General features: G+C 47.8%; 1 protein-coding gene across 10 annotated transcripts in view; it reads right to left on the bottom strand.

Annotated features, from left to right (window-relative positions):
• znf516 (zinc finger protein 516) overlaps positions 1-23,664 on the bottom strand; it is a 179,545-nt gene that overhangs the window by 65,450 nt on the left and 90,431 nt on the right. For all 10 annotated transcript variants that reach the window (XM_038810271.1, XM_038810269.1, XM_038810274.1 and 7 more), the window contains one exon: positions 19,600-21,670. In XM_038810271.1, coding sequence (XP_038666199.1) covers positions 19,600-21,532 — 1,933 coding nt within the window. In that variant the 5' untranslated portion in view covers positions 21,533-21,670. The remainder of the gene's footprint in view (positions 1-19,599; positions 21,671-23,664) is intronic.

The raw sequence follows: 23,664 nt of genomic DNA, 5'->3' as shown, positions 1-23,664 counted from the left end.
TAAAAGGGACTTTGTGTGTTAATGAGACTATTGTAGATGTACTAGATTTAAGATGTACTTTGTAATCTATTTATCTTAAAACCTGTGCGTAATTAAGCTAACGGGGGAGAAATTGTACAATAATCCAACTTTTCATGTTTAATCAATTTCTTGCTGTTAAAAATAATTAGCGGTCCTGTGATTCTGTTCCTCCACGTTTCATTTTTTAAAAAGTCCAAGTTATTTTGAGCCGGGGTTCCTTTCTGGAATCTCCCCGTCCAGTTATAACATCAAAATACAAGCAGAAACATTCTCTCACCATCCAATGCAAGTCGGTTGTCCCCCTCATTTACTCTGTCCTATCAGCATATCCTTCTCACTGGGCGGAATTCTCCGTTTTTCACGGCTAACGGCGATTCTCCGACCCCGATGGGCCGAGCGGCCGGCCGTTCACAACTGTTTCACGACGGCGGCAAACACACCCGGTCGCTGCCGTCGTGAAACGGGTGCCAGATGCCCGTTTGGGGCTTCTAGGGGCCGTTTGGGGCAAGAGCACCACGACTGTGCTCGGGAGGGGACTGGCCCGCGATCGGTGCCCACCGATCGTCGGGCCGGCGTCCAAATTGGATGCACTATTCGCCTCCACCGCCCCGCAAGATCAACCCGCCACGTCTTGCGGGGCGGCTGGGGAAAGACGGCCACCGCACATGCGCGGGTTCGTGCCATCAGCATCATGACGTCAGCCGCGCATGCGCGGGTTGGAGCCGACCAACCTGCGCATGCGCGGCTGACGTCATTAGGCGCGCCGGCTGCGTCATTCTTGGCGCGACGCCTCCGCGGCCGAGAGTTACGGAGCGCCGCTCCTAGCCCCGCCGGAGGGGAGAATAGGGGGCGAGGGGCGGCCTCTGGGGCCGTCGTGAAACTCGGCCGAGTTCACGACGGTTCTCCCCATTTTTCCCGGGAGCGGAGAATTCCGCCCGCTGTCTCTCACTCATCTAGTAGCGTGTTCCACATTCTCACCGCACTCTGACAACAGGAGTTTTCTCTGCGTTCCTCATGAGGTTTGTTTGTTTGCGAGTTATATTCATGGTCCTTCGTTTGGGTGCCCCTGGCACCCTCAAATGAAAACATCCTCCTCGATATCTAACCCGCCAAACGCCTCCGTAATTTTTGTTCTGCCTGATCTTTTCGTCGGAGGGCTAATTAAATCAAACAGCGCGGAAATCAACTTGAATATTGAGTGACAGCTCTAATTACAGCATGGCAAAGATGATTGTGGCCAAATTAAAACGCATGTTTCACATTTCAAGGGTGTCAGTCTGTCGGAAAGTGCTGAACAGGTACGAGAGCAGTAAGATTCAAACTATAATTGTAGTGAGCCGTCACAAAAAGGTTGCCCTGTGAATCATATGGCTTAAATTTCACAGCTGATTTACATGCACAGACAACCTCTTTGATTAACATCGACAAGCTGCGTACAGGGTGAGATTCAGTCAGCAACTTAAGATTGTCCTTTAAGCTAAAGAACTGGGAGATTGCAACTATTGAGTTGGATTGAATAGGTTGGAGGCCTTTTCTTTCGAAAAGACTTATAGGTGATCTGACAGAGGTCTTTAAAATGCTGACTGAGTTGCCCGGGGTGGGTGCAAACCGGAGCACCCGGAGGAAATCCACACCTGCACGGGGAGGAAGCATAAACTCCACCTCGTCACCCGAGGTTAAACACTGTGCCACAATGCCAATGCTAGGCAAAAATAACAGGGGCGCGATTCTCCCGACTTACAAAAAATCAGAGAACAGCGGGCGGCGTAAATTTTTACGGACACGCTGGTCCGATGCCCTCCCGCTATTCTCCCCCCCCCCCACGCCCGCCTCCCGACACGAATCGCTGCCCGCTGTTTTTTTACGGCGAGCAGCGATTCACTCCTGGCCGATGGGCCGATTTCCAAGGCCTTTACGGCCGTTTTTACAAGCGTAAAACACACCTGCTCTGACCGTTCGCAAAAACGGCCGTAAAGTCCCGTTCTCGGGAACCATGGCACCGATTGGCACGGCCGTACCACCCCGCGCACTCTTTCTCCCTCCGCCGCCCCGTAGGATCCATTCGTGGGGCGGCTGAGGGGCATACTGGCCCGCGCATGCGCGGGTTTCACGCATATGCGTGATGACGTCATCTGACGCGTCAGCCGTCGCTAACTTTGGCTAGCGGGCTAAACTAAATTCGTTAAGCCCGCGATGCCGGAGTTCACGGCCGCGCGATGCTAGCCCCGACCGGGGAGATGAATCGGTTCCCGGTCGGGGGGGCGGAGGCTGGCGTCAAACGCGCCCGTTTTTGACGCCAGCTTCCCGATTTTTCGTAACTCGGGAGAATCGCGCCCCAGGGTTTTCTTCTCTTCCCGCATGAGACGTGGGTGTACGCTACCTAAAATCAGTACAGCCCCGCAGAGCGCAGCGCGGTATAGTGAGGTCACTAGAATGTGAGAGGTTATTCAGCAGCAGCAGCATGATGTTTTCGGCAGGTGAGTCATTACAAAGCACCTGCTCACAGGTAAAGGATACACCTGGTGACAGATAGAAGTGCACGGAAATAATGCTTTTTAGGGCCCTGATCACCCCCCCCCACATCCGTAGCCTCTGTCGCTGGCCTTCCCTTCTCCGGACTCCGACCGCGTTGGGGCGGCTACTTAGTTATCTCCAGGCAACCTGTCCAGTAACCTGTGAGGCAAGAGGCACTCAGACCCGGCAGCTCGTCACCCAGAACCTCCCGTTACAACTTAGAATTAGTGTGACGTTGGTTTGCAATCCGACTTATCGAAATGTCCCCTTTATAGGGAGATCAAAAACACACGACAGCAACAGTACACACACCCCCAATGCCTGGCTCAAGTCCTGAAACTGATATTAGGCCACTTATTAAAAGACAGTCAACGCAGCATAGAAGGAGGCCAAAGCACCGTGTCGAGGTACAGGGCACACCCAGTAATAGATAGACGTACGTGGGAGTTCCACTGCTCAATCCCTGCAGAAGTCCATTTCCCACTAGTGCCCGTCTAATTTTCTATTGAAATCACGGTCATCTCCGCTTTCAACTGATTCGTAGGCACAGAGATTCAGGCCACTGCCATTCACTGCGTTAAAAGTTTTCTCCTCGACCCCCCCCCCCCCCCCCCCCCCCCCCCCGCATCTCTTGCCCCCATTTCTGTGCCCCCTAGTCTTTGTACCATCGGCACAGGGAAACAGCAATTCAGCATGGCCAATCCACGTAACCTGCACGTCTTTGGACTGTGGGAGGAAACCGGAGCACCCGGAGGAAACCCACGCAGACACGGGAGAACATGCAGACTCCGCACAGACAGTGACCCAAGGCCGGAATTGAACCCAGGTCCCTGGCGCTGAGGTAGCAGTGCTAACCACTGTGCCACTGTGCCGCCCCAAGGGTAAATCACCCGCGAACCCTCTCAAGGACCAAAGTGTGATGAGTAGAACTAATTGTGGCCCAACCAGAACATAGACTCAATGGCAGCGACACCACACAACACCTGAACCAATACAGCGCTAGATCCTGTTTCTGAAGCTATTCAAGCGTGGGCGTTTGCTCCTCAATGTGACATCTTGGGATCAATGGCTGCACAAGAGGCGGATGCAGCAGCAATGCTGCAAAGTCAAGGTGATCACAACTAAAATTTGATATCTCAAAAATGTATTCGTACCTGCACTTTTCTGACCTTTGATTACAGGCGCCGTACCCAGTTATATTTTTGTGTACATTTTCCAGGTAAAGCTGGAGGGGTTTTCTGACTTACAGACTGTAAATTGGAAAGATGCCACTAGGTGGTTTCATTTCCAAACTGCGAATGTACAGAAATCTCAGCTGGCTGACCTGGTGATTAAAATCATCCATTTGAGCTCTTTCGTCACTAGGGAGCAGCAGAGACTGCTTCAACCTTCAATAGGGAATCGACTTTCACTGGAGCTAAAGTAAATGACTTCAATGTCCCATCTAAAAGAACAGGCAAGCAAAACATTTACTGCGCTAGTAATGCACTGGTCAAAATCCCTTGATGTGCACAAAACCATGAGCTCAGCTTTTCTGTTTGCTGTTTTCTCACTGATACCTGCTACCTAATTTTGTATTAGCCGGAACAGTCACAATCAAGTGGATATCACACATTTCCTCCTCCACTGCACATAAAATTCCTTTTAATTCATTCAGCTCCGTCCTCCATTCCCAATTTGACTTGTTCCATTGTTGGTGGCCATGCATGTCTTCAGCTGCTTCGGGCTCGAAGCTTGGGAGTTGCATAAACGTCAGAAACTGAATCTTACACGATGGAATTAGATGACGTGGTTTGTGGGGGTGGGGGGGGGGGGGGGGGGGGGGGGTTGCAGGAGGTTTGTGTCGAACAAAACCAACAACACAGACCAACTGGGCCGAATGGCCTGTTTCTGTGCGGAACCTTCTCTTTGATTCTATGTAAATTTGGAGTTTCGTGTTTTAAAAGTTCAGTCAGATTGTCAGGCATTAACACATAAAGCAAGGCTGATTATTATTAGAAAACGTGTAAATTTCCATCTGGAACTTTTACACTTATAGATATAAATATGGAATGGGAGAGTAATTGATGAAAAGTGTTGCTTATTACACACACGTCAGGTAACATGAATAAATAAGTGTTATTAGTTCCCATACAATGCTGCACAAGCGCCTTTTCTTCAGCAATAGGATTAAGAGCAGAATATTTCTTGAGACACTCTAGCCAATAAACTTCCTGGGCTGGATTCTCCGGTCGTCGATGCCGAAATTGCGTTTGGCAATCGGGCGGAGAATCAAAGTTCCCGACCAAATCGGGGGCGGCGCCGTGTTTGAGATGCTCCGCCCCCGCCAAAGCTCGACGGCCTCAGGACGTTGCCTGAGGCCCGCCGTACCATGCTCCGCCCCCGACCGGCTGAGTACCCGACGGCGTGGGTCTCTCATGGTCTCATCTGTCGGGAACTCGGCGTCGCTGCTGCGGACACAGCCCAGCGCTGCCACAGTCGGGGGAGGGCCGATCCGCGGGCAGGGGCATCTTCATCAGGCGCTGTGGGCACAGTGCGGGGGGGGGGGGGGGGGGGTGGTCTGGGGCGTGAGTGCCGGCTGGAGGGGGGGGCAATATTTCGTGGGCCTGGTCCGCGAGTGGCTGGCGCCATGTAGCACGGTGCGGCCACTGCAGGCCGCCGTCGTGTGCATGCGCGGCCACGGACCCGGCACTTCTCTGGGCCGTATCGGTAGCTAGAGCCGGGTGCCCTACGCTGCCGGCATGCTAGCCCCCAGCCAAGCGGGAATCGGTGGCGTGGGGCCATCCCCAGAATCGGAGAATCCAGCCCCCTATCTTTCTCCATTCCTCCCTCACAATAGTCACCATGATTGGCCAATGGACAAGCTCATTGCCCCTAGATCTCCACAATGTCACTGGGAAACTGGATCTGAGGAGAGTCGGAGAACACGGAACTCGCTCTTTCTTTTTCCTCCTTCACTTTCTCCGCTTGAGCACTGGCCGTCAGGAAGTGTGGGGACTGCAGTATATTTCTAATCTACTAAATCCAGCTCCCACATAATTACCAACTGCCGATTGTGGAAGACTCTTCTGAGTTTCTTCATCCACCGGTCAGAATGACCTTCTATTTCTTTCACCCCCTCATGTGTTTATCCAGCTTCCCCATAAGTGGATTTTGAACTCGAGCACCATAAGACATAGGAGCAGAATTAGGCCACTCGGCCCATGGAGTCTGCTCCGCCATTCAATCATGGCTGATATTTTCTCATCCCCATTCTCCTGCCTTCTCCCCATAATCCCTGATCCCCTAATTAATCCAGAACCTGCCTATCTCTGCCTTAAAGGCACAGAGTAACTTGGCCTCCACAGCACAAGTGGAGTCATCTCCTCCATGAACAACCCTTTCATGCCCCAAAGGTGCTTTGTAGCCAAAGAAGTTGTTTAAAGTCTCGGGAGCCGGTTAGCTCAGTGGTTTAGAACGATGCAAACAGCACAAGTTCTGGTCACCCAATCAGACTTCCATTTCGGAGAGGAAAAAGCTCCAGGCTATTTAGTTTTTCCGGACAGTTACAGTTAAGTTATCATCCTTGTAAATCTGCTTTTGCAGCATCTCCAGGGCCTCTATAAACTTTAAAAAAATATAAATTTAGAGTACCCAATTATTTTTTCCAATTAAGGGGCAATTTAGTACGGCCAATCCACCTACCCTGCACATCTTTGGGTTGTGCAGGTGAAGCTCACGCAGACACAGGGAGAATGTGCAAACTCCACACGGACAGTGACCCATGGCCGGGATTTGAACCCGGGTCCTCAGCACCATAGGCAGCAATGCTAACCACTGCGCCACCGTGCTGCCCTAGGACCTCTATAAACTTGATGAAACTTTTGCTTGCTCATGTCTTTAAGTTCCATTCCCCGGTGGTTGGGGGGGGGGGGAGGTGGGGGGGGGGGGGGGGGGGGGGGGGGGGCTCTCTCGAGGGAAGGTAAAGTATCCCATGGCACTCTTTGATGAAGAGCAATGGGATTCTTACTGGGGTCCTGGCTATTATTCATCCCTCAGTCAATATCATTTTAAAAAAGGTGATCTGGTCATTATCACATCACTGGCTGTGGGATCTTCCTGTGCGCAAAATGGCTGCTGAATTTCCTACATGACAACAGTGACTGCGCTTCAAAAGTACCTCATCGGCCGTGAAACATTTTACGATATCCTGACGTGAAAGTTGCTAAACAAATGCAAGTCTTCCTTCCTTTGTACAGATGGCACCCAATGGGTAGTGGAAATCTGTCACTCTCTCCGACAAAGGTATTGAGGCTACAGGTGCAACTGAAATGGCAAAACTAGATTTTCTTTTAAGGGTTATGAAAGGTTTACAAAACCGTAGAGGGAGGAGCGGGTAGCTGGAGTGAAGGTACAAATCATCAACATTCCAACTGAATGACAGAATGGGCTTGGAGGGGTTGAATGGCCTCCTCCTGTTCCTATGAATTGCCCCACATGATAAACAACTGTACTATTGGCTTTCGAAGAAGCTGGCAATTGAGAATACCTGCCATACTCATCAAAGATATATAGATAGATTTCAACAACAGCACCTTGTATTTATATACAGTCCCCTCAGCATTTTCAAACTAATCTTGGCACTGGGCCACTCAGGGAGATAGTGCAGGGATGACCAAAACCTCGATAAGAAAGTTATGTTTTAAGTTGTGTCTTAAAGGAGGAAAGAGAGGTAGAGAGGCAGGGTTGTTTAGCAAGGGAATTCCAGAGTTCAGGACCTTAGCAGTTGAAGGCAAAATCATTGAAGGTGTGACTAAAGAAAAAGGATTGACTGGACTAAAGGGCGGCACGGTAGCACAGTGGTTAGCACTATTGCTTCACAGTGCAACCAGGGTCCCAGATTAGATTCCCGACTTGGGACACTGTCTGTGCGGAGTCTGCACGTTCTCCCCGTGTCTGCGTCGGTTTTCTCCGGGTGCTCCGGTTTCCTCCCACAAGTCCCGAAAGATGTGCTTGTTAGGTGAATTGGACATTCTGAATTCTCCCTCTGTGTACCCAAACAGGCGCCGAAATGTGGCGACTAGGGGCTTTTCACAGTAACTTCATTGCAGTGTTAATGTAAGCCTACTTTTGACACTAATAAAGATTATTATTATAACAGGAAGCTTAAACTTTGCATTTATGTGGCACCTTTCATGACGTCAGGATGTTGCAAAGTGCTTTGCAGCCAATGACATTGTATAAAGCGTAGACACGTGTGCTGGAGAGTAGGTTAGCTCAAGTGGCTCGATGGCTAGTGTGTGATTTAGAATGATGGAAACAGCAGCGCTTGCGCCGGACGTCAACTTGGGCCCTGCCACCCCGTCCTACCCCCTGAGAGTGGAAGGCAACGACAAACCAACAAAGGCTTTCAAGAAAATGGCTAAACATGGAGCATCAGCAGACAATAAGGCTTCAGGCAGAGTACACATGACCTGATTGTTATAATGTAGGAAACATGGTTGCCAATTTACACACCGTGGTCTTGTCCTGAGGCGAAGATGACCATGTTCATCTTCTGGGCTGTTTGGTCGGGTTCCGTGCGTACTGAGGTGACTGTCAAGACCAATCGGTGACTGGAAGTCTCCGTAACAAACAGGACAGCTTACCACAGGCAATTGGATTTTGAACAAGTTCCTGGCTCGGGATTTCCTCATCTTGCATTTTCTCTCTGCCTTTGATATGCCTTCAAAGGAGGATGCAGTGTTTGTAAGGCCCTTGAGGCCCGGTAACCTCTGGGCCCCTCCCCTCACTGCACCCTCCCCAGCTGATCTACCAGGACCCCTATCAGCCCCCTCGCAAATCCCCAGGCCTTCCCTATCCTCCCGGCCCTCAGACCCCTGCCACATACCTTGGGCGAGATTCTCCGTTGCCCGACGGCGATATCGTAATTGGTGATCAGGCGGAGAATCCCTTCCGACGCCCAAATCGGGGGTGGCGCGGCATCGGTTTGACGCCGGTTTGAGTCTCCGCCCCCCCCCCACCCCGAAATGGTGTCATCGCATCCCGCGTCGCACGCCATTGGAACAACGTTGGCGCATCATCGGAAGGCCCTCCCCCGATGCTCCATCCCTGATGGGCTGAGTTTTCGACCACACGGTTGACGTGTGATCTGAGCGGTCGGAACGCGGCGTGGCAGCTACGGACTGTGTCCCTCGCCACCACAGTCGGCCGGGAGCTGTGCTGCTGGCTGGGGTGGCTCCCGAGGGTCGCCAGGGCTTGGCCTGTGGGGCCGAATTTGGCAGGTTGGGTCCGCATGCACGGCCACGGGTCCGGCCGTTTTTGGCACGGGAGCCGGGAGTTTTACCCGGCGCTGCTGCTAGCTCCTCATCGATCCCGGAATCGGCTCCAGTTGTGGCGGCGTAAAACGCCACAGATCCCACGCCGGCGTCGGCACTTTGCCGCAGAATCGGAGAGTCCAGCCCCTGATCTCAGGACTTGGTTCCAGGCAGCTCCCTGCAGTGCCTCATCCAGCCACTGGAGCGCTGTTCCTGGAAGGGTTGGAGAGCTGCCGGCCATTCAGATTGTGGCAGGCAGATGTCCCGCCTTCAGCCAATCAAACCTTGATCGAGTGAGAAGTGGCATCAGGCCTGCTAGAGTCGGCGGGTTGTGTTACCCGCTAACTGTTCGAACAGCGGGGATGAGCACCTCCGTCCCCCACCCCCCCACACACCACCCCCCCCCGGAAATTCAGGTCCGCGTGGTAGCCATTTCTTCTCTCTCACCTTTGTTGCAGGTTCTGGCTTAAACTGAGCACTCAGCTACTGTTAAGGAAAGGCTCAGGATGTTTATGACTTGCTCAAAATACCCCGGCCTATGATGGTCTTTACATCGGAATAAGCGTAGCTTTGCGGTCAATGTGGTCATCTTTGAGAGTAAGGATGAGTAAAATGCCTCACTTTCCCCTGAGGACACAGATTATTCTGGCAGCCCATCAACGTTCTTTTTGTCAGACATAGAGCTGCAATTGTGCACAGAAAGATTTGAGTGTCGTTTCATGTGCAGCTCGGAAGATAAAAGCCTGCTGTACTTGACTTGGATTCTGTTGACAGCACATACACAGATCGCACATAGTGACGTGAAGAAATCATTATTCCATGCCTGAGTGTAGTTAGAACAGAACGACTAGCATTTATGTCACGCCTTTAAAATAGTAATCTGTTACAATGTGTTCCCAGGGCACTTGACAGGAGTGTTATCCCACAAAAACTGACACCAAGTCATATCAGGAGATATGCAGTTCAACAGGTATGTTTGAAGGAGCTTCTTAAAATGGAGCAGAGAGATTTAGAGAGGATCCCAGAGTCTGGGATCCAGGAGGATGATGGGGTGGTTCACAAACCAGGAATTGCCTGGAACACATCCAAAACTCAATTGTCTGTGGTAATCCTTTGCAGCAGAAACTTCCTGTCAACTTTGTAACCGCTGGAGCCCTACCAAGCACCCAGATGCATGCGGCAGGATTCTCTAATAATGGTGGGATGTCCCCACACTGGCAGGAAAACCGGTGCCACCGACTCTGGCGTTAACGGCCCCCCAAACTGAGGAATTCTCACCTTTCTAGGGGGCGAGGTTGCCGTCGGAGTTGTCTCCGCTGCTCCAGCCGGCGCCAAAGGGCCACCGCGAGTTCACGCATGCATGGAACGGCCGGCGTGATCAAGCGCATGCGCGAACGGGCCGGCATATTCCCGTGCATGCGCAGGGTTTCCCTTCCCCGCGCCGGCCCCCGGGCAATATGGCGGAGCCCGATAGGGCTTCGGCGCGGAGGAAAGAAGGCCCCCATGGAACCAACCCGTCTGCAGGATCGGTCGGCCCCGATCACGGGCCAGGCCACCATCCCCCCCCCCCCCCCCCCCCCCCCCCCCCCCCCCCGGGTCGGATCCCCCGCGCCCACCCCAGGACCGCCTCCGCACACTCACCTGCCAGGTCCCGCCGTGCAAGAGGTGAGTAATTCACGCCGGGGGGACTGAGCAAAACTGGATGACAGCTCGGCCCATTGGGGCCTGGAGAATTGTTGGGGGGGGGGGGGGGGGTGCTGATGTCAACGGCCCCCGAACGGTGTGGCAGGAATCCCGCCGGCCCCGTAAAAATGGTGCCGGAGAATAGGGCAGCTGGCGTCGGGGCGGGATTCGCGCCTCTCACCCCGAGGATTCTCCAACCCGGAGCAGGGTCGGAGAATCCCAGACAATATAACATGCCAGAATTTGAAGTGTGCAGAGACAATTGTGTGGCTAGAGGAAATTACAGAGATAGGGAAGGGTGAGAATTTAAAATCGAATACAGTGCAAATGTCCCTGAAACGATCTACTTATGACATAAAGTTCGTCACTTTTGTCAATAAGGCAAGTTAGTAACAAACCGCTTTTGTAAATACTTGAGAGAAATGTACACATATTGTGCAGAGCACAGGAAAAATCTAACAAATGGCATGAAAAACTGTAAGTTTGAATGATCTAATCAAAAATACTCTGTTTCTGCTAAAGGTATTTGGTGGAAAATGTAAGTTTGAATGTAAACGTAGGTGCAGGTTTGAGTATTGCTGAAAAAAGACATGTGCTGTTAAAGCTTTTCATCTGACACTTGTCAGGTCAATTGACAAGAACAACACCCAATGTAAAGGAAACAAGTGTTTATACTTCATGAGGAGGGTGTATGTGGAGGGAGTACTGATTGCTTGGCAAGTGGGCTCTAATTGGGAGAGGCATTGCCGTGGAGAACGCTCCAGTTAACTGATGGCTGACAGTTAACTTCCAAGCTTTCTTTGAATTCAAACTAAGTAGCTTGACTCTGATTAATTAAGGCATTGCCCTGGGGAATGAACCAGAGAATGGCTGTCACTTACTTTGTTTAGTCAAAACAGTTGCAACGTATGTACATGTTCTTTCTGTGCACAAAACAGGGTCCTGTGTATTAATACATGTGGCTTCCAGCACAAGTAAGAGAACTACATTTTGAGCCCGACTGATAATCTACACACGTTAATAGTCGACAATATTTTAATAAAATGAGTAACTGTTAATTCATTTCTACTACTACCGAAGAGTGCATTAATGGAAAATTACTATAAAAATTGTGAATAGAAAGCATATAATAATGTCAATTGTACATTAATTCTGTTTAATTGTATGAAAATGGTGGGCATTAATTGGTGATTCATTTGAATCATTACAATTATACAAACTGAAACTATGGTTGTTGGGTTAGGAGGCGTATGCTTGTAAAGAGCAAAATAAATAAATATGTGTGTGAAGATTGGCTCCAGTTCCATCTTTCACCAATTGGCTTTCTGGAATATTACAAATAATAAGCTTTATTCCTTGTTTACACTGCTTTGAGCGACAGGATATATAAAGGAATGCAAAAAGCTGGTCGGTGTTGACAAATCTGCCCAGTTTCTGCTGGGTGGAAATTTGGACGGTGAGTTAGGTCTTGGCTAAATCTCCGGCAGTCACAATTATCCATGTAATGAAAGATTTAAGCTTCTCACAGCGCGCCTCTGGCGGTCTGTTCCAAAAATGATCTAATTCACATACACTCTGAAAACAGTAATGTACTTGGATTCCATTTTCCTATTCCATGGAAATATCTGACACTGGGGAGTAATTTTGCAGTTATGCTATGGTTTAAGATGTTCAACATCGACTCTGCCCATTATACATAGCGGTACAGTCACATAGTTCCTCTGTTACTGGGTTAGCAATCCAGAGGCCTGATCTAAAGATCTGGAAACATGAATTCAAATCCCGCCCAAAGCAGCTGAGACAATTTAAATTCAATTAAGTCAGTAAACTGTGGAATGAAAAGCCAGTGTGACTAATGATGACCATGAAACTACCAGATTGTCATTAAAAACCCATCTGGTTCGCCAACTTTCTTTAGAAAAGGAAATCTGCCTTTCGTACCTGGTCTGGCCTGCATGTGACTCCAGATCTCCAGCAATGTGGTTGACTCTTAACTGAATTGGTAAGTCACTGTGATCAAGGATTGGGAAATACATGCTGGGCTCATCATCGACGTCCGTCAATGAATAAAAACTTTCTCAATTTTCACCTACAGTGAAATCTGGCCTACACGTGACCCCGGACACATGGCTGACTCTGAACTGACCCCCCGAAATGGCCCAGCAAGCCACTTAGTTCAAGGACAATTTGGAATGGGCAACACAACACCCACATCCCACAGAAGAACAAAGGAAATAAAGAGAGAATGATCCAGTGCACATTGCAGTAGCCTACACTGCATATCCTCTTGCGGTAAACACCCTGTTAAAATTCAGGCAGATTGCAAATTAGATAAGGAAACAATAGAAGCATTCTACATGCTTAAAAGTTATTCTGTGGTACACTGTGCATTGAAGACTTTCTGATTAAGTTACCAGATTATCCCAAAGCATCATGGTGGCATCTACCTGAGTCATTGAGGTACACAGCACAGAAAAACCCCTTCGGCTCATCACATCTATGCCAGTCAAAAACAACGACCTAACTATTCTAACCCCATTTTCTAACACTTGGCCCGTTGCCTTGTCTGCTTTGGCATCGCAAGTGGAGATCTAAATTCTTCTTCAGTGTTGTAAGGGTCTCTGCCTCCATCGTCCTTTCAGGCAGCGAGTTCCAGATTTCCACCACACTCCTGGTGAAAAATCTTCTCCTCACATCCCCTCTAAACCTCCTGCCCCTTCCCCTTATCTTAAATCTATGCCCCCAGGTCATCAGTCCCTCCACCAAAAGGAAACGTTTCTTCCTGTCTACTCTATCTATACCCCTCGTAATCTTATACACCTCAATCCTGTCCCCCCCCCCCCCCCTCAGCCCCCTCTGCTCCAAGGAAAACAACCCCAGTCTATCCAATCTCTCTTCATAGCTAAACCTTAACCAACAGTCATCCAAGATATATTTGCTTCGTCAAATTCTATTCCTTTAATTGGTTTCTTTGGTATAAAAGATCAGATTATCGGTCAAGGTGTTGCCTGGAGGATCTTAATTGCTGTGAACAATTCTGAACGAGGATGTAGAGGATGCAAAAAAAGGTTTATTAGAAAGACACCTGAACTGCGAGGTTTGAACAGACTGGAGTTCTTTTCCTAAATATGCAATTGTCGCATATGAAATGAAATGAAAATGAAAATCGCTTATTGTCACGAGTAGGCTTCAATGAAGTTACTGTGAAAAGTCCCTGGTCGCCACATTCCGGTGCCTGTTCGGGGAGGCTGGTACGGGAATTGAACCCAAGCTGCTGGCCTGCCTTGGTCTGCTTTAAAAGCCAGCTATTTAGCCCAGTGTGCTAAACCAGCCCCTAAGTGTGCTATATAAAGTGTGCATATAAATCCGATTGAAAACTCGGGAAGCAACTTAGAGTGGTCAGAATGAGGGACTGACTCCCAGAGGGATCGCTATGGTGAATGGTATAGGTACATTCAAGGGAAGCTCGATAAAGGCAAGAGAAATAATGGAACAGAAGGTTATGTCGATGGGGTGAGGTGAAGGTCGGTGAGAGGAGACTTGTGAAGTACAAAACGTGCCATGGACCAGTGGGACTGAATGGCCTGCGACTGTGCTGTCAGCGGTTTGTGGTATTTTGTACGAAAAGAAGCTCAGTTAACTTAGCAGCTGATGTTTATAAAGTGAGGGGAATGTCGTCTAACCAAATGGTACAAAATCGCTTGAAAGAAAGTTAGAAACGGAAATGGCAGACCAGGAAAGGTGACCACTGATAATCGCTCACCACAGACAGACCACAAAGGTGAAAGTAGAACAGTGCAGTGAGAAATGGAGCTGCTTTATACCAAATACTAACCTGTTATTTAATTAGTCTGTTAATGTATATACCAATGCGAGCTAAGTGACAGATTAAATACTGGAACCTATTATGCAATCTTTGCTGTGCAGTCCACAAGCTTAATTCTGTCATAATTGGGGAGGCATGGGTTAAGGTAAGGTAAGGTAAAGTTGCCACAGTCTCAGGTGACCCTGAGGGGGAGAGCTGACTGGTGGTAGTTTAGCCTGAGGATCGTCACACCTCAGGCGAAGGGCAAAGTGTCACCATGCACAAGCTAAGTTTCCGTTAAAATCAGGATGGCAGGCAGCATTTTGGCCTAGTGGTTAGCACAACCGCCTCACGGCGCTGAGGTCCCAGGTTCGATCCTGGCTCTGGGTCACTGTCCGTGTGGAGTTTGCACATTCTCCCCGTGTCTGCGTGGGTTTTGCCCCCACAACCCAAAAATGTGCAGAGTAGGTGGATTGGCCACGCTAAATTGCCCCTTAATTGGAAAAAATAATTGGCTAATCTAAATTTATAAAAAGAAAAAAAAAAAAATCAGGGTGGCTGGGCAATTATCCACAAGACTGCCTTGGATGGCAAGGGTCTTATATTATATTATAGGCTAATATTAATCCTTTAACCAAAATCACTAAATGCAATAATACAGTATAGGAAACAACTTTAGACTGTGACCTTTCTCCTCCATGTTAAATCTTTTTTTAAATATTCCATTTTTTTTATTGTCTCAATGTAATAAACCCCACATTGGGCTATCTATCTAGTGTCCATAAGTTTGCTAGATCTTGTTGTGAACTCTCACAGCTACAATTTAATATCCAACACTTTTCTCCATCTCTTTAGCTCTGATGATGGGTCATAAGGACTCGAAACATTAACTCTGCTGCAGCGATGCTGCCAGACTTGCTTAGTTTTTCCAGCATCCTGTGTCACTAAAATAAAGATTACCCATCACATTACTGCTTGTGGGAGCTTGCTGTGCGCAAATTGGCTGCCACTCATCCTGCATTACAGCAGTGACTACACTGCAAAAAGTGCTTGACTGGTGCTAAAGTGCTTTGGGCTGAGCTGAGGTTGTGGAATGTGCTTTATTTGTTGCAAGTTGATTTGCAGTCTGATTTGGGAGTCTCTCCTTCCTCTGTCAATTTGCTTACTCCGCGTCTAAAATCTGCTTTATTTTTGTTTTTAAATTTAGATTACCCAATTATGTTTTTCCAATGAAGGGGCAATTTAGCGTGGCCAATCCGCCTACCCTGCACCTCTTTGGGTTGTGGGGGTGAAACCCACGCAGACACGGAGAGAATGTGCAAACTCCACACGGACAGTGACCCAGAACTGGGATCGAACCCGGGTCCTCAGTGCCGTAGGCAACAGTGCTAACCACTGTGCCACCGTTCTGCCCCTAAATCTGCTCTACTCCAATCGCTGTAGCAGAAACCTCCCCCTTTCAGGGTTCAATCACTCACAGTGTTCTTTATGTTCAGTTAGACTGGATTAATGTCAAAGCTGTATTAATGCATCTTATTCCGCTGGTATTGAGGTTTAGCAATGAAGTCAGCATGGTGATGATAGATACCCCGCAATGTTTTACACTGGTGTGTGTGGGGGCAGAGAACTGACTGAGGTATTACACTGCACTGTCTTCTACAGATTGCCTTAGCCCCCATGTGACATTCATTATGAAAACAAACGTAATTAAAGCAATAAATTATGTTAAAAACAGGTTTCAATTTAAATGTTTGATTGCATTGCAGCAGAAAACATTATCCCTAAAAGTTAATTAACAGCAAATAAAAACTGGCAGAAAATGTGTGACAGGCGGTTGGATTTTAACACACGCTTTTGTAATTCGGGTTGTTAATCACACTTTAGTACCTGTAACTTTCACTAATACACTTATTAACAAAGTGCAGCGTACTTACTTCTTCTATACCGTCACGCTGGGATCTATCACCATGTGTCACGTTGCAATGAAGCCATTTTTAAAAAAGTGATAATATTTTCCAAACTATGCGCAAGTTGGCACAATCACCACGGCACTGAACTGTTCTAGTTCTGTAAGTTGTTACATGAATTAGTTTGAGGATGAAGGGTTTTGACGGAGTAAATAAGGAGGTGGAGGATGCGTAAGCAGTGGGCATGGATTGGAGATGATTAAGAGAAGAACAGGAGGGGGACTGAGTTGTTTTTCTTTTTAATGCAACGAGGGTTATGGGGAGAAGGCAGGAGAATGGGGATGAGAAACATATCAGCCATGATCGAATGACGGAGCAGACTCGATGGGCCGAGTGGCCTAATTCTGCTCCCATGTCTTATGGTCTTTCTGGAACGCACTGACTGATAGGCTGGTGGATTTGACAGTAGTTCACAAAAAGGAACTGCACGCAGAATTGAATAGGAATGTTTTGCAGTGCAAATGTTAGGTAAAATAAAGTGTTCAACGTGGATTCAATTGGTGGTGGATGGGGAGCGGAATTTAAAACCCATCACTTAGGTCAGATAGGTTAGGGTGGGCCGACAATTTAAATGGCCCAGATTGATCCAGTTAACTTTCCTGCAGATTGCAATTTGCTGGAGAAAGGTTAATAGAGACATTTGGTCTGAGAGAATTGAGTGATAAAGGGGTAAAAAGTGCTAAATGCGTACATTGTGTTGAAGTGGATTTAAAAGTAGATAGGCTAGGTTCAGAAATTTGCATTAGGAGATCGGCAGGGACTTGGTCTTGCGGCTGGTGAATTTGAAAGGAGAATAAAGAAGTTTTACAACTTACAACGGTTTCATAAGTAAACATGGGCAGGTCATTGAAATTTGTTTGACACAAAAGGGGAGGCAATGGAAAGACGCGAGAAGTTTTTATATTTTAGGAAAAGCTAAATTCGAAGAGGTGCTGGGGGCAATGGAATCGAAGTTGAAAGGAAAAGGGATATTTAAGGGGAGATGGTGAGTTAGGTTGGCTGCATGGGGAAGACACCCTGGGGAAAACTCTGTGCTGAGAGAAGGTGCAAAATTTGAACTAGCCATCCAGAAACCAAAAGAGCGTTTGTTCAAAAAGACAGTCTTGTTTCTGATGTTCTTGTATTTCCACAGCAGTGTGGAACAGAGTGAGACGTCCTGTGGTATACCTTTACTAAAGCGACAGTGGTTTTGCCTTGGGTAATATTACTGGAGTTTAGAGTTAAAAATCAATAAGGGAGTGTTGCCAAGAAGATATTGACTAATAGGCAACAGGTTTAGATAAAGGATCTGGATCGGCGCAGGCTGGGAGGGCCAGAGGGCCTGTTCCTGTGCTGTAATTTTCTTTGTTCTTTGTAATGTGTCCTGACTAAGTTGGCTTTTTTGGGGGGATCTTTTGTAAGATTGTTTTAACTGTGTAATTTTAATCTTGTGCTCTTACTTTTTCTTTTCTTCTTGTTAATAAATATTTTAATTTTAAAAATCCCAAAATTGTTACTGGAATTTTATGTCCCTGAGATCAGTATTTTTTTTCTCATTTTCTGAATATGACAGAAAAGGGCTATGATCAGTAAGACAAGATCCCCTCTGGGATTTGACTTGCTGAGCAAATAAAATCTGCTGTGGTCGTAACGTCGTGACTACTCTATCTAAATGTTTCATAAGTTTAAAAAGACCTGCATTTGGTCACCCCCTCAGTCTTTATATTTCAAAAGAGAGCAAGCCTGGTCTTCCCTTCGAGATAAGTACAGCCTCCCAATTTTGCTATAATCTTCGTGAATCATTTTTGCACCCTCTATATCCATTTTATAATATGGTGACCGGAATTGCAGACAATAATCCAAGTGTAGGCAAAACAAGGTTCTGTATAATTTTAGCCTGACTTCTATACTTCTCAATTCTATTCTTCGAGAAACAAACCACATGTATATAGAAAACCATTGTTTTCTATATACAGCCTTGTTAACCTGTGTTGCTACCTGTAGTGATTTGTGTTCTGTTCCCAGAATCCTTTGTTCCACTACCCCATTTGAATTCCGAGCAGTATTTTCGTGTGACCTCCTTAGTTTTTCTTACCAAAATATAATATCTCACACTTAGTTATGTTGAAATCAATTTGCCAGTTATGTTGTTACCCTCTTGTAATTTGTTACAGTCATACAATCATAAAATCATAGAATTTACAGTGCAGAAGGGGGTCATTCGGCCCATCGAGTCTGCACTGGCCCTTGGAAAGAACCCCCTACTTATGCCTACGCCTAAACTCCAACTCTGTGACCCAGTAACCCCACCTCATTTTTTTGGACACTAAGGGACAATTTATCTTGGCCAATCCACCTGACCTGCATATCTTTGGACTGTGGGAGGAAACCGGAGCACCCAGAGGAAACCCACGCACACACGGGGAGAGTGTGCAGACTCCGCACAGACAGTCACCCGAGGCTGGAATTGAACTCGGCTCCCTGGAGCTGTGAGGCAGCACTGCTAACCACTGTGCCATCATGCTGCCCCTTTATTATTGACTACCCTCACAGGTATTTTGTCGTTTGCAAACTCATAAATTCAGAAAAGCACTATTCCGTGATCCTTCTGGAATGTAAAACTGACCCCCAACTTCTCTTCTCCATCACATGCTATCTCCTTCACCCATACCCCTCTGCCCTATTCTCCAGCAGTTACGTGCAGGAGCTCAAGAACTTCTTGGTCACCAACACTGAGACTCTTCCCCCTTCCATCCCTTTACCTTCCCCACCAAGCCACAAAGGAGCACATTGGGGCGGATGGTCACAGAGGTAGCTTTTAAGGATGATCTTAAAGGAAGAGAGACAGATGGAGAAGCAGAGAGCAGATTCCAGAGCCAAGGGCCCCAATCAGCTGAAAGCCAGCAGCCAATGATCAGACAAAAGGAACCAGACACATGCAAGAGGCCATGATTGGCGGAGTACGGAGACCTCGGAGGGTTGCATGAGTTTAAAGAGATAAGAAAGGAAAAGATCATGGGAGGGTTTGAAAAGAGGGTGCAACTTTTGAGATCAAAGTGTTGCTGGACTGGGAGTCGGATCCGTGAGCAAAGAGTTCATAGGTGAACAGGACCTGATATGAGTTAGGATGGAGGGCTAAAGTTCACAGTGGGTACAGGTTGGGAGGACAGACAAGAGAGAAATGAAGATCAGACAAGAAGTCCAACCAGCACATGCCATGTTCTGTTGCATACGTGTGCTTTCTCACAATGGCACCTGTGCATACCCTTCCAATGGCATCCTTACAGACCCGTCAATGGCACCTGTATATACTTTTCCAATGACGCCTTCTTACCTCTTTCTGATTCTGCCTGTGCGTCATTAACCAACTGCATCTCTGCTCCCTCTTCCGAGCTGTCTGTGTCTGCTTCCCCCAGCCCCGGTGCCAGTGCATCCTCTGGGGCTGAGACTGAGCTCGGTGTGCTGGGCCTGCTGGTTGAAGTGGAGTCCACTTCGCTTGTGGAACCAGGCCTAAAGTCCTGACATGCACCGGGTGCACCTTCACGCCCACTCCCTCTCTTCTTCCTGTGAACTCTGGAATGCAGCACCACCTGATGATAGGTCCGAAATGCCTTCCCGCATTCCAAACACTCCGTGCTTTTGTTCTGCGATGATCTCCTGCCATGGTGAGACACGGATCTGAAGTCAGTGCCGCTCTCCCCAGAGTTGGCCGACTGACTATCTTTCTCTGGTGCACTACTCGTCCGAGTGCGTCTCTTTGGATAATTGCTGTTATGGGTGTCGTGTTCGCGTTTGCGCTTCTCAGCTTCAATGAAAATGCCTTCTCCTTTATCGCTACCATACGTTATATCGGTCTCCGGGAGATCCACGTCTAACCCACTATGCCTTGCATACTCAGTAAGTTCTGCCACTTTTCCCTTGGTGGCTAACTGCCAAGCTTGATAGCTACTCACAGGGTCTAATTCAGCAATGCCCTTTGCCAACAAGCGACTTGCAAAAGTGTCCAGTGTCACAGACGGCCTCAAGTTCAGAGACCTGAGGAAACTGTCCTTTGTAGAGTTTTCAGTGGCGTCGCTAACTACTGCCTTCCTTACGACAGTGGCCTGTTCTTCAGAGCACTCCTCAGATGTTCTGAGGTGTAGTTTCTCATGCTCCTGTAAGCTTTCCCTGCTCGGGAACAGATAGCCACATTTCATGCAGATTTTGTACTGGGAGAATGCAATGCCCATTCCGTCCTCCTGCACCACGTTGTTAATGGTGGCTAAGCTCTCCGAGTCAGTTTTACTGACCTTGTTCCGGTTCCTGTTCCTGGCGACGTGCACCTTCATGTGGTTCTTGAGGAACCAGCGTTCCTTGAACCTACGCCCGCAGACGTGGCAACCATACTCAAAGGACCTACTGTGTTTCTTCATGTGGGCTTTCAAAAACCAGGACTGGTTAAAGGTCTGATGGCACATTTCACACGTGAACTCACTGGCGGGCTGTTCAACCTTGTCACTCTCGCCTTCATTTTTTGGCATCTCCAGGGTGATATGGATTTTTTCGATATGGCTCAGCAATTCATCGTCCCTGAGTGTGACGTACTCACACAGTCTGCACTTGTACGACTTGTGTCGTAGTTGGACATGCTGGTCTAATTGGTCCTGCTTCTCAAACCTTCTTTTGCAGCACGAGCATTGGAATGTGAAGGCACTGTCACTGGCGTTCAGCACAACCTCCTTCTCTTTCTTAAGCCTCCTGAGGACGATCTTCCCATCCTCTGCCTTTGACAAGCCATTCCGTGCCTTACCCCAGGATGAGGCACCCTGAGCGGAGCCGGTGGACACATCGCAGCTCTCCGAGGCATTGAGCTCTTTCAGTTGTTGCTCTCTCAAATTCTTTTCATGCCCCTCGCTCAAGTCTCCCATCTTGTGGGTCCGGATGTGTATTTTAAGATTCCCTTTCTGAGACGCTCTGTGGTCGCAATACGGGCATTTGTAGGGTTTCTCGCCAGTGTGTGTCCGCATGTGGACAGACAGCACGCTGAGGAAGGTGAAGCTCTTTTCACAAATGCGGCAAGTGAATTTTTCAGCCTTCCTCTCGTCTCCATCATCTCCGTCACATTGGGCAGGATGGATCGCGCTCAGCTTTCCTGTCTCTTTGTCTCCCTGAAACTCTGCGTCTTTTTGATCCTTCACAGCTGGCTTGCTCCTCAAACGCTTGCTTGGCGGCACCATCATAGCTACTATGCCAGGCTCCTTCTTGACCATTTGTTCCTGAGAACCCATTGGCCTTATCACCAACACCCTTTAACTCCTTCAAACATCATCATGCATCGGTGTGCAACGGTCAAACGTGCTCAGAGTTCGGTCTCTCGGTGGTTGGGCTCATTAGTTTAACCGATCATTCAAAGGAGCAGCCACAGCCTATAATCGAAGAGAACAAAACAAACAGAATTAAGTCAGCATCACTGGCTGTGATGATGTATTATTTCCCTCAATTCTTGCCAGAGTTTTGCACACATTATGAATTACTTGAAAAATGTGTAGACCTGAACATTATGTTACAAGTTGTTACAATCCAGTTAGGGACCAGTAACTGTTATGTAGACAATGTTTGAAACCCCAGATATGTCCTGAGAGAATAAAGCCTCAAAATTCCATGGTTTTAACCAAACAAAATAACCTTTAATATGCAAAGTCAGAAAAGTAAAAACAATCTACAATATCTATCTTATACTCTAACACTCAGAATTAACAGGAGTCAAACTGTGGTCAAACACACACATTGCTCATAAAATGGCAGATGTGACCAAGACAGATTCCCACTGATTTTTCTGCAACCCACCCAGATGTCAGTGACCACTGTGAGTCACACGATCATGTTAAAATTCCATCTTCCTCATCAGGGATTTCAAATCTTCACTTTTGGAGATCTGAATTTCCTCAAAAGCCACTCCAAAACAGGCTACCTCATCGACTGTTTACCTCTTGATGGTTCAATCTCTACTCCTGAGACTGCACTCCTCTTCACATTACCAGCACACTTCCAGCTCCTTTGCAGACAACTACCTTCACTAAACTGGCGATACCACTGGGTTTCTTTGAATACATCTCCTGGTTGCACCAAGCTAAAATGGTTAATTTATACTAATGGCTGCCAGAATTCTTCTGAGTCCTAACCCTGTCCAACGTGGAACCAGTAACCTTCTGCCGCCTTCACATCTCCCCAGGGCTTCACCTGAGTCCTAACATGCACCAAATGATTCCCAGGGCTTCTCTATGAGCTGCAAGCCATACGAGGTCCAAACTGCAGCCCTCAGCTGCACTGAATGGATCCCAGGATTTTTTCTGAGCCCTACTGCCCTGAGTCTACAAACTACAACACATTTTCAGTACCCTGCCTCTTCCCCCGAGGAGAGCACTTGGATGAATTGAAACCAGAGAACCTTCTTAAGCTCCATCCATCTCCATGGCAATGTAGCTTTTCCGGGTTCACTGAAAGTTCAGCAATTCATTTAGTTCTAGCTCCCAAAACAAAACATCTCTCTTGACTTGTTCCTGGGATGACGGGATTGTCCTATGAGGAGAGATTGAGTATACTATAATCCCTGGAGTTTAGAAGAATGAGAGGTCATCTAAATGAAATATATTAAATTTTAAAGCGCCTTAACCAGGTAAAAACTGGGAAAATGTTTTCCCTGGCTGGGGCCATGACCCCAGTCTACGGGGTCAGCCATTCAGAATTGAGATGAGAAATGTCTTCACTCAAAGACGGGTAAATCCTCGGAATGCCCTTCCCCAGTGAGCTTTGGTGGTCAGCTGTTGAGTATATTTAAGAACGGGATTGATAAGATTTTTGGAAATTAAAGAATATGAGGATAGAGCGAGAAAGTGGAGTTGGGGCAGAATCATAGAATCATCATAGAGTTTACAGTACAGAAGGTGGCCATTCGGCCCATCGAGTCTGCACCGGCCTTTACAAAGAGCATCCTACTCAAGCCCACGCCTCCACCCTATCCCCGTAACCCAGTAACCCCCACTTAACCTTTTTGGACACTAAGTGCAATTTAGCATGGCCAACCCACCTAATCTGCACATCTTTGGACTGTGGGAGGCAACCGGAGCACCCGGAGGAAACCCACGCAGACACGGGGAGAACATGCCGACTCTGCACAGGCAGTAACCCAAGCCGGGAATCGAACCAGGGACCCTGGAGCTGTGGAGCAACCGTGCTAACCACTGTGCTACTGTGCTGCCTTCTTGCTATAAATTCCCCTTGTTTGGGGGCAGCAAGACAGAAATATACAGAATACAGCCTGGGTGTAAAAATAAAAGCATCATGATATATATAACCTGATCACATTGTTCACAGCACAAAAACAGGTCATTCGGCCCAAATGCTCTGTTCCAGTGTTTGT

The sequence above is a fragment of the Scyliorhinus canicula genome, chromosome 10 (assembly GCF_902713615.1).
Source record: "Scyliorhinus canicula chromosome 10, sScyCan1.1, whole genome shotgun sequence".
Classification (NCBI taxonomy): domain Eukaryota; kingdom Metazoa; phylum Chordata; class Chondrichthyes; order Carcharhiniformes; family Scyliorhinidae; genus Scyliorhinus; species Scyliorhinus canicula.
The sequence above is the reverse complement of the archived record's forward strand: the minus strand, read 5'-3'. Positions and strand labels throughout refer to the sequence as shown.